Below are 11,924 nucleotides of genomic sequence, written 5' to 3'. Positions count from 1 at the left end.
GGGGGGGGGGGGGAAGCGTGGTTGTGGGGCTGACAGAGATGGGGAGGTGCGAGGCCATGGAGGGATTTGTAAACAAGGATGAGAATTTTGAAAAGTGCCAGAGAAGTTGACTGGCAGTAATTAACATTTATTACATTGTTAAAGAACTTGAAATAACTTGACATAACTTTCTGTGATGAGTTTAGTTTGTATTTCACAGAGAGAGAGGTCCTGTGGGAAGGCAGACAGGAGGAGTATGTTTGAGTTTGTGTGTGTGTGTATATATATATATATATATATTGGCACATGCAGCAGAGCTTGGTCTCCAGTCATCTTGGATCCCCTTGTCACTGGACCAAGACCTTGTTCTGTCAAGCCCGTGTGGTGGCTGGTGTGCAACGGTCACCCCACGTTAAAAGAATTCACGCCCTGGCACCTTCCACCGTTTAAAATGAGTTCATCAGTCACCTGAGTACTCATTTTTAGTCATCCTCGCCCCTGAGAGACTGCCTATGAGGAGTTGACAGTAATGAGTTCCTGCAGTTTTTCAGCACCAGATGATGATCTGAAACTTAGCAGGTGGGACCCAAGGTATGAAAGCAGCGGGGTAATGTTTCCAGGATTTGAGCCCATTAGGAGAACCCTGGCGTTTGGCAGCATTGCGGTGGGAAAATCTTGGGGGCTTGGCGGAACTTCTGGGTTCAGTGAGGGGTTTTCTCAGTGGGAGATTTCTGGGAAAGGGTTGGAGGCCTGGGATCTTGCAGCCCTGAAGGAGCAGGTTCCAGGGTCTGGTATCCTGGGTTGGGAAAGGGTGTCAGAATTTGGGGGGGAAAAGTTTGTAAGAGATCTCGGGGATAATGAGGCAAGTTTGTAAAAAAAATTTAAAATTGGTACTTGCAAAATAAATGAGTCTTTTCCTGACTCAAGAGCGTGATTAAAAATTACAGCTGAGTAACAAAACATTTTCTGAATTCTTAGTAGAATCTTTATATTTCATTACCGATGCTGTCTATTTCTTTTCTCTTTCCCCCCCCAAGCTCTTTGCCTTGTCTATTTGTGGAACATTAACATAAGAAATAGGAGGAGGCCATTTGGCCCCTCGAGCCTGCTCTGACATTCAATAAGATCATAGCTGATCTGATCTTGGCTTCAACTCCCCTGTAATTCAAAGATTTATCTCCACCTTAAATATATTCAATGACCCAGCCTCCACAGCTCTCTGGGGCAGAGAATTCCACAGATTTACGACCCTCAGAAGAAATTCCTCCTCATTTCTGTTTTAAATGTGCGACCCCTTATTCTGAAACTATGCCCCCTAGTTCTAGATTCTCCCTCGAGGGGAAACATCCTCACTGCATCTACCCTGGTAAGCCTCCTCAGAATCTTAAGTTTCAATAAAATCCCCTCATATTCTTCCAAACTCCAATGAGGATAGGCCCAACCTTTCTTCATAAGACAAGCCTTTCATCTCAGGAATCATCCTAGTGAACCTTCTCTGAACTGCCTCCAATGCAAGTATATCCCTCCTTTAATAGAAACATAGAAAATAGGTGCAGGAGTAGGCCATTCGGCCCTTCTAGCCTGCACCGCCATTCAATGAGTTCATGGCTGAACATGCAAATTCAGTACCCCCTTCCTGCTATAGAAACATCAAAACTGTATGCAATATTCCAGGTGTGATCTCACCAATGCCCTGTACAGTTGTAGCAGGACTTCCCTACTTTTATACTCCATCCCCCTTGCAATAAAGACCAACATTCCATTTGCTTTCCTAATTACTTGCTGTACCTGCATACTAACTTTGTGTTTCATGTGCATGGACCCCCAGATCCCTCTGTACCACAGCATTTTGTAATCTCTCCCCATTTAAATAATTTGCTTTTTTATTTTTCCTACCAAAGTAGATAACCACATTTTACTCCATCTGCCAAATCTTTGCCCATTCACTTGCCTATCTGTCACTTTGCAGATTCTTTGTGGCCTCAGAACTTGCTTTCCCACGTATCTTTGTATCAGCAAATTTGGCTATTACACTCGGTCCCTTTATCCAAGTCATTAATATAGATTGTAAATAGTTGAGGCTAGCACTGATCCCTGAGGCACCCCACTCGTTAGTTCGCCAACCTGAAACTGACCATTTATCCTGACTCTACCCACCTTTCTTGCAACTCCAAGTTTGAATTTCTCCAATCAAGTTTCTGCCCAATTTCAGTATTGAAACAGCCCTATTCAAAGTTACAGATGATTTCCTCTGCGACTGTGATCATGGTGCATTGTCCCTCCTTGACTTCTCTGCAGCCTTTGACATGGCGAACCACACTATCGCCTCCAATAGCTCTCCATTGTCCAGTTTAGTCGGTCTGCCCTTGCTTGGTTCCACTCTTACTAATCCAATCATAGTCAGAACATCTCCAGCAATGGCATCTCTTCATACCCTCCCAAATACATTTATACATCAAAAAATATCCCAAGGAACTTCATTGTAGAATAATGAGTCAAAAATCAATGAGTTGCTGGAGATATTAAGCAGGATGACAAAACTTTGTGAAAGAGGTGAGTTTTGCAGAAAGTCTTAAAGGAGGAAAGGGAAGTGGAGAGAGGGAATTCCAGAGCTTAAGGCCTAGATGTGTCAGTGGGCAGCACTCTTACCTCTGAGTAAGAAGGTTGTGGGTTCAAGTCCCACTCCAGGGACTTAAGCATAAAAATCTAGGCTGACACACCAGTGCAGTGCTGAGGGAGTGCTGCACTGTCAGAGGTGCCATCTTTTGGATGAGACGTTAAACCGAGGCCCCTTCTGCTCTCTCAGGTGGGCGCAAAGGATTCCTGGTCACTATTTTGAAGAATAACAGGAGAAATATCCTAGGTGTCCTGGCCAATATTTATCCCTCAATCAACATAACAAAAACATTATCTGGTCATTATCACATTGCTCTTTGTGGGAGCTTGCTGTGCACAAGTTGGCTGCCACATTTACCACATTACAAAAGTGACTACACGCCAAAAGAATTCTTCATTGGTTGTAAAGCGCTTTGAGACTTCCGGTGGTCATGAAAGGCGCTATATAAATGCAAGCCTTTTAGCAAGCTGAAAGAATTTCAGGATGTACAATGCTCACCTCCACCGCTGCCTCAGCCCAACTGACCCATATCTCTGACACCTAAAGACGTCACTATTCCAGTACTCTCGTGGCCAGCCTCTGCAAAACTTCAGCTCATCCAAAACCCTGCCCATATCCTATCTTACACCACATCCCACTCACCCACCACCCCTCTGCTCGTTGACCCACAATGCATTTATACATCAAAAAATATCCCCCAATGTCACAAAGTTAAAATGTTCAACTTTGTCTTTAAATACCTTCATGGGGTCATCTCTATCTTCTCCAACTCACTCGTAACTCTGCACTTGTTCTACTCTGGCTTCCTGTGCATTTCTCCTTCCCTTTGCCCCACATTTGGCAGTTGTGCCTTCAGTCGCCGAGGTCCCACGCTCGAATTCCCTGCCGAAACCCCTCCGTCTCCCTTTTCTCCTTTAACAGCATCATTAAATCCCAACTCTTGACCAAGGTTTGGTCCCCCATCTAATTTGGCTTGGCATACATTTTTGACAGATTACACCTCTGTCAAACCACTGGAAATGTTTTTCTACAATCAAGCACTATATAAATGCAAGTTGTTGCTGTATTATGTTCATTTTAAGTTGGAAGAGGAGATTTTATTTTTAAACTTATGTAATGAAATGCAACATTACTGAGAATGTACGTTATAAAACTGTGGCTTCAAATATACAGGTTTGGTTTACCCCGAAACTAAATCTGATAGATGTTAAATATCATTGTAATTCCTACATTGCAATTGTGTCTACACTTCAAAAAGTACTTCATTGACTGTAAAGCACTTTGGGACATCCGGTGGTCATGAAAGGCACTATATCAAAACATAAAAGATAATGAGGGGGCTCGACAAGATGGATGCAGAGAGGATATTTCCACTCCTAGGGGAAACTAAAACTAGGGGGCATAGTCTTAGAATAAGGGGCTGCCCATTTAAAACTGAGATGAGGAGGAACTTCTTCTCTGAGGGTTGTAAATCTATGGAATTCTCTGCCCCAGAGAGATGTGGAGGCTGGGTCATTGAATATATTTTAAGGTGGAGATAGACAGATTTTTGAGCGATAAGGGAATAAAGGGTTATGGGGAGCGGGCAGGGAAATGGAGCTGAGTCCATGATCTTATTAAATGGCAGAGCAGGCTCGAGGGGCCAAATGGCCTACTCCTGCTCCTATTTCTTATGTTTTTATATAAATACAAGTCTTCTTAATGTGCTATATTTTGAATGATGTTACATTAGGTTTTCTGCTCCTCTTCATGGGCCTGTTGCATCTGGTTTCAATTCTGTACCCGAGGAGAGGCTCATTTATTGGAGACAAAGTGAGGGCAATAGCGATTGAATTTACACGCTGAGAAATGGTTCAATTAGCAGATTTCACAACATTACGGAAAAAAACATGATGCCCAGTTTAATACGGCGTGGATTGTACAAAATGGTGAAAATTCTACTGAAACCTAACTTTCTGCCTGGGCATGACCAGAGAATTCACAGACAATTGGAAAATGTGCCCCTAAATATTACTTCAAAAGAAAAAAGACAACATTCTATGTAGCAAGACTTTAAGCTATAATCACAGCAACATGTTTTTGGTATATGGTTCACTGTCAGATTGTAATAGTAGATTGGTGGTATTGGAGAGATATAATTATACAGTAGTTCCATCAACTGTGTCACCCTTCTATAAAGACCATAGGCAGACCCAAGAGATGGATGCTTTGCTCTCTGAGTGGTTAGAATGGTAAGCACTCTATTTAGTGACAAACTGAGCCATGTAAGATCAGAGGTTTCATTCTCAATGTTTACTAAGTTAATCACATTTGGGACAGCGAATGGGGTTTTTCAAATCTTCTCAGTACCCCTGGACAGGGGATGGAGGGGTAAAAAAAAAAAATCAGTCAATATATAGCTATCCAATGATTGATGCTGGAAAGTGCATAGGGACATCAAGTGAGGATGTGATCAGGCACTATTGTGATGCCACCCACAGTTGAATACCCCACACTGAATCCCACAGTCTATGCTCACACACAAAGAATGGCTATTGGGCAAGATATGTGGAGGGAGCCATACCCCAGTATGAGCCAGCTATTTCATGAGAAGAAATTGGAGGTGGAAAAAATATTCTTTTGGGCAACCTTGTGTGACTGAAGTCAGGTGAACAAATAAGTTATCCCCAGCAGTGACACTCCTGCACAACACTAAAGGGAATATGCACCCAGTTATCTTTTTCAAATTGTATACATAGGCTTTAATGCATTCATAATTATATATATACTTTTAAGTTGTTAATCAAATGCTGCAGTAGCATTTTCATCCTCAAGAGGGCATGATTAGTAACAATATCTGCATCACTTCACCAAATAGTTCGCAGGTTACACAGAAATGACACCATGGAAACCGGCTATTTAGCCGAAGCAGTCTGTTTCAATGTTTATCCTCCACATGCAGAAAGGTCCTAATCCCATGCGCTCATCCTGTTCCCATATTCGTTTATTCATCTGACCTTCTACCACCTACTTAACCTATTCTTAAATATTGACTGTGGACCAAAACTTGCAGTCGGAGGCTTCCATTACTATCAATGAGAATACACCCAAAATCAAATAAAACACCCCACATAAATTTTAAAAACACTTCACTTCAAAAAAATTAATAGAAATTTCATTAAATTAAATGTTTAAGAAAAATGTATTTGTTTGAATTTTAAAAAAGTTTCAATTGTGTTAAAAATATAAACTTACCCATAGACAAAGTTTTTAATATAAAAATATGTAATAAATTTTTTTTTAAAATCTATTAAAACTCTTAGGCTGGTAATAGCAGGCCTTACGCTTGCTTTTACCAGGTGTAAGAGTTTGAAGGACATTCGCTGGGCAAGGGTTGGGCAAATAGCCCAAATCTCTGCCCGCGAAGGGCCTTCTCCTGGGGATGCGTGCGGTTTTGTCAAAAGACATTTTGTCAGATGGCAAGTGCATGTGCTTCACGCGCCTCAACCCGGAAGTTGCGTTTTTCGGGCGCACGCGCACATCGTACACACCCGGACAGGCCGCAACCTTAGGGCCATGGTTTCTGTTTCAGTCACCAACTGCAGTGGTGCATTTCACAACCCTCTGTGTACTAAAGTTTCTGCTGCGCTCTGGATTAAATCTCTTACGTTTAATCCCCTGCCTATTTCTCCTTGTTCTACATTGTTCAACCACTGGAAACTGCCCGTTTTTAATCTGCCTTGTCCCATTCCCTTCATTATTTCAAAGACCTGCAGCCAATCACTCCACAACCTCCCCAAATGAAAATAGCTGCAATTTTCCACATCTTTATGTGTATGTCCTCACACCAGACAGCAGGGTAGAGGAGATGTGAGGAGGAGTTCAGGGCAGTTTCTCACTGGTGTACACAGTGACGGACACGATGGGCCAAATGGCCTCCTGTGTTGTAATTTTTCTCTGACTCTATGAACAGAAGTGGTCCCAAAACAGAACCCCATGGGACACCACCGCCCACTTTCAACCACTCTGAGGAACTACCCTCAACTCTTGTTCTCCGCTTCCTCTAATCAACGTTTAATCCAACTTGCTGTAATACACTTCCCCTAATTCTTCTGGAATGGTCTCCTGTGCACTTCATTGCTGAAGGCTTTCTGAAAGTCCATATAAACCCATTCACTTTGTCTGTTGGCCTCTCAAAGAATTCTCCCAGGTTTGTCAGGCACCATCTTCCTTTCTGAAATCCACACTGGCTGCTTCGCATTCTCTCTTCATTTAGATATTATGGGGCCAAAATTGCCCTGTTCTGCACCTCCCATTAGCACCTCCAGGGGGCGCTTCCCGACTCCCATGAAATTGCACGGGAGTTAGCGGAGGCGCCAACACTAACGATGCATCCCGGGCCGACGCGCCTTTGGCGATGACATCATCACTGCGCGGCGACCCCTTTTCCGTCCCGCAAACCGGGCCGACCTTCACTCCCAGGGCGGAAGGTGCGCTGCGTGCCGCCATTATTTTCCTTCGACCGACTCACCGATTGGCCTTTGCTCCAGCGATGTCACATGGTCCGGGCCGCCATTGTGCAGCTCGGCACCGCGTTTGGGTGTAGATGAGCGTATGACAGAGAAGGCAATAGAGGGTTAGGCTCGAGTGGAGCATAAATGCTGGCATGGACTGGTTATAAGAACATAAGAAATAGGAGCAGGATTAGGCCATTTGGCCCCTCGCGCCTGCTCCGCCATTCAATAAGATCATTGCTGAATTGATCATGGATTCAGCTCCACTTCCCTGCCCATAACCCTTTACTCTTATCGCTCAAAAACCTCTCGATCTCCGCCTTAAATATATTCAATGACCCAGCCTCCACAGCTCTCTGGGGCAGAGAATTCCACAGATTCACAACCCTCAGTAGAAATTCCTCCTCATCTCAGTTTTAAATGGGTGGCCCCTTATTCTGAGACTATGTCCCCTAGTTTTAGTTTCCCCTATGAGGGGAAACATCCTCTCTACATCCATCTTGTCGAACCCTCTCATTATCTTATATGTTTCAATAAGGTCACCTCTCATTCTTCTGAACTCCAATGTGTATAGGCCCAACCTACTCAACCTATCCTCATAAGTCAACCCCCTCATCTCTGGAATCAACCTGATGAACCTTCTCTGAACAGCCTCCAATGCAAGTATATCTTTCCTTAAATACGGAGATCAAAACTGTACGCAGTACTCCAGCTGTGGCCTCACCAATACCCTGTACAGTTGTAGCAGGACTTCTCTGCGTTTATACTCTATCCCTCTTGCAATAAAGGCCAACATCCCATTTGCCTTCCTGATTACTTGCTGTACCTGGATACTAACTTTTTGTGTTTCATGCACAAGGACCCCAAGGGTCCCTCTGTACTGCAGCACTTTGCAATTTTTCTCCATTTAAATTATAATTTGCTTTTCTATTTTTTCTGCCAAAGTGGATAACCTCACATTTTCCCACATTATACTCCATCTGCCAAATTTTTGTCCACTCACTTAGCCTGTCTATATCTCTTTGCAGATTGTTTGTGTCCTCCTCACAATTTGCTTTCCCACCCATCTTTGTATCAGCAAACTTCGCGACATTACATTATATTACAGATGTCATGTTTCTGTGCTGTACATCCTATGTAATATTCTTCTCTTTTGTAAGCAATGTGAAGACTGAAGTATCCCTGCCAATTATCATCTATTAGTTCACTATCCTCTCCTCTCAGGGGTTCTCACCTCACAATTAAAGGTGCACAGTACCAGTAAGTTGAAGTAGAAACATAGAAAATAGGAGCAGTAGTAGGCCATTCGACCCTTCGAGTCTGCACCGCCATTCAATATGATCATGGCTGATCCTCTATCTCAACACCATATTCCCGCTTTTTCTCCATACCCCTTAATGTCTTTTGTGTCTAGAAATCTATCTGTCTCCCTTGTAAATATATTCAGTGACTTGGCCTCCACAGCCTTCTGTGGTAGAGAATTCCACAGGTTCACCACCCTCGAGTGAAAAAATGTCTCCTCATCTCGGTCCTAAATTTCCTACCCTGTATCCTGAGACTGTGAGCCCTTGTTCTAAACTTCCCATCCAAGGGAAACATCCTCCCCGCATCCAGTCTATCCAACCCAGTCAGAATGTTATACTTTTCAATGAGATCCCCTCTCATTCTTCTAAACTGTAGAGAACACAGGCTTAATCGACTCAATCTCTCCTCATACGACAGTTCTGCCATCCCAGGAATCAGTCTAGTGAACTTTCGCTGCACTCCCTCTATGGCAAGTATATCCTTTCTTAGGTAACTGCACACAATACTCCAGGAGCGGTCTCACCAAGGCCTTGTACAACTGTAGTAAGACAGCCTTGCTCCTGTACTCAAATCCCCTGGCAATGAAGGCCAACATACCATTTGCCTTCCTAACTGCTTGCTGCACCTGCATGTTTGCTTTCAGTGACTGGTGTACAAGGGCACCCAGGTCCCTCTGTACACTTTCCAAGCCATCACCATTTAAATAATACTTTGTCCTGATGTTTTTCCTACCAAAGCAAAGGCCTCTTCACCATTACCCGCTCTTCTATCAAAGTAGATATACAAAGCAGATAAGATAGTGAACAATGAAAATGACTTTATTTGCATTTTAAAATATTCACTCGGTCGAAGTAATATGCAGAACTGGATTAGTTTGCACTCCAGCACTTCAGGGATAGGTGTACAGGGCTCAGACGTAATGCTGGTTGACTGACAAAATCGAATGGCAGTCAACGTCACATGTGCCAGTACAACCAGTGTGCTTCGGTCAGCATTCAACCTTCATTCAGTGGTGGACAGAAATACGTTGGAACGTATATGGGTGACCCGGGTGACTTTTGGTAGTGAAAAAAATAATAATTGGTCGTGATAGATTTGCAAGTGACACTTAGAGCCACTGGCTTAAAAAAAAACAGAGTGTCAGTGGGGAATCCGTTTAAAAATTCAATTCATACTTTTAACATAAGTTACACCTGTACATATTTTAAAAAAAAATGATTAATCGCATACCACAGCCTAGAAGTTACAAAACAAAACACCACTGTAATTTAAAATTCAAGACCTCATAAAAGTGGGGGTGGGGGGGGGGGGGAGGGAGGGAGAGGGGAAATACTGCTGTTAAAAACACACATATTAACACAGTCCATCAAGTCCTTATTCTGATAAACAGCACTGGCAGGAGAAGCTGTTAACAGGGGGTTAGACAACACTTTGTGATTCTGTTTGACAGTTTCAGAAGAAAAAAAAAGATTGCCTCAGATTAGTTTGTCAAGTGGGAAGTAATTTTGAACCGCAGGTTTTTTAAAAAAAATCTAGCAAGGTAGATTATTTACTCTGCCATTTTAGCTGTGAGATGGGGAGGGAAGAGGGTGAGTGAGGGGAAAGTGAGCAGCCAGTCGAACTGCAGTTCATCTTGATGTCTCGCTCGGTAGTTTGAACACAGACCCTTTGGTCTTCCTTCAGTACTAGGGCCGCTCGCTCAGCGCAGTCCTTCCCGACACTTTACTTTCCCCGAATGTAGTGTACCAGCTTCTGCTGCAGATGACCAGTGTGTTCCAGGGATCCAAAAGTGTGCAGGAGGCCCCGCGAGCTCTCTTCACATTGTTTGACAATTGTTAACGGCTATCCCTTTGGTGCTAGGGAGAGCCAACTCTATATATCATTTAAAAGTTGCCCAGTCCATAACTAAAACATCTCTGCGAAAAGCAGCCGCTCAATCCGTTATCCTTCCACGAAAAGAAAAACCCGTTTGTTGGGATGATATTTGTGCAAAAACACACGAGTGTAAACCTGAAGTAAAATCATGTTGACCGCGTGCCGTTGGCCGCGGCGATGGCGGCAGTTTGCTCAGGACTCGGGGTCTCGCTCAGGCCCGAGTAATCCTTGAGTTCCGTGTTGTTGGCGAGCAGCGGCTGCTCCACCTTTTTGGGCGGGATGAAGGGCTGCCGGGTGTAGTTGTCGCCGTCGTCGATGGTCTCCGGCAGGTCCTGCCCCTTGCTCTCGGGCAGCAGCAGGATGCAAATGATGCAGATCACGGTGCAGCAGGCGAAGATCACGTGATGCAAGAAGTAGCCCTTCTGGTTGTGGAGCTCCATGATCAGCGCGGTCAGCTGACCAAAGCCAGCGCTGGCCAAAACCAAGCCCAGTCCGCCACCCCTGCAAGACACAAAGGGAAGCTAGGTTAACAACATCTTATATTGATCAGGGGCCACCGCTCGCCGCTCCTTTTATGGCCCCGACCTGCCGCTGATGTGATGGTGTACCATGGCAAGGTACAGCGCGAGCTGGTGCAGGAGGGAGATGGCAGCGAAGAGGATCATCATCAAGGTCCAGGTCGCTGATTGGAGCGTGGGCAGGTACTGCAGGAGCGGCGAGGTCGGGGCGAAGGAGCGGCGAGAGACTGTAGAGGGACGTGATCGGGGCCCAGGAGAGGCGCGAGTTTGGGGCCAGAAGAGGCGAGGGCCCAGGGGCAGCACGGGCCAGCCCACACTGTGCGATATGTGCGCGCACTAGGTCCGTGCAGCAGAGCAGGTCTCCAGTTGTCTTGGGTAATCCTTGCCACTGGACCAAGACCTAGCTCTGTCAAGTCCATGTGGTGGCTGGTGTGCAACGGTCACCACACGTTAAAAAAAATCCACGCACAGGCATCTTCCACCCTTCAGGATCTGGAATATTAGGTCCTTCATTTGAAACACCTGTGAACTCATCCTTTTTTGGCATGGAAGCAAGTCATCCTGGTTTCGAGGGACTGCCTATGATGATGATGCATAGGCAGTTCCTCGAAGTCGAGGAAGACTTGCTTCCACTCTAAAAGTGAGTTCTTAGGTGACTGAACAGTCCAATACGGGAATTACAGTCCCTGTCACAGGTGGCAGAGACAGTCATTGAAGGAAAGGGTGGGTGGGGAGTCTGGTTTGCCGCACGCTCCTCCCGCTGCCTGCACTTGCTTTCTACGCGCTCTCGGCGATGAGACTCGAGTTGTTCAGTAGTAAAACGGCCCAAGGCGCTTCACAAGAGTGTTAGAAGACAAAACAAATAAATTTGATGCCGAACCACATAAGAAATTATGGCAGATGACCAAAAGCTCGGTCAAAGAGGTAGGTTTTAAGGAGCGTCTTGAAGGAGGAAAGAGGGGCGGAGAGGTTTAGGGAGGAAGTGCCAGAGCTTGGGGCCTAGGCAGCTGAAGGCACGGCCACCAATGGTTATAATCAGGGATGCTCAAGAGGGCAGAATTTGAGGAGCGCAGACATCTCGGGGGGGGGGGGGGGCGAGGGGGAGGGTTTGTGGGGCTGAAGGAGATTACAGAGATA

At 45.0% G+C, this 11,924-nt stretch overlaps 1 protein-coding gene across 1 annotated transcript in view; it reads right to left on the bottom strand.

Annotated features, from left to right (window-relative positions):
- Window positions 1–9,235: 9,235 nt before the first annotated feature.
- LOC139263756 (solute carrier family 22 member 23-like) overlaps window positions 9,236–11,924 on the bottom strand; it is a 103,620-nt gene continuing 100,931 nt past the window's right edge. The window contains exon 9 of the mRNA XM_070879804.1: window positions 9,236–10,770. Within this exon, the coding sequence (XP_070735905.1) occupies window positions 10,416–10,770 (355 nt within the window). The 3' untranslated portion in view covers window positions 9,236–10,415. The remainder of the gene's footprint in view (window positions 10,771–11,924) is intronic.

This window comes from Pristiophorus japonicus, chromosome 5 (genome assembly GCF_044704955.1).
Source record: "Pristiophorus japonicus isolate sPriJap1 chromosome 5, sPriJap1.hap1, whole genome shotgun sequence".
Classification (NCBI taxonomy): Eukaryota; Metazoa; Chordata; class Chondrichthyes; family Pristiophoridae; genus Pristiophorus; species Pristiophorus japonicus.
Note: the sequence above shows the minus strand (reverse complement) of the source record. Positions and strands in the feature narration are given on the sequence as shown.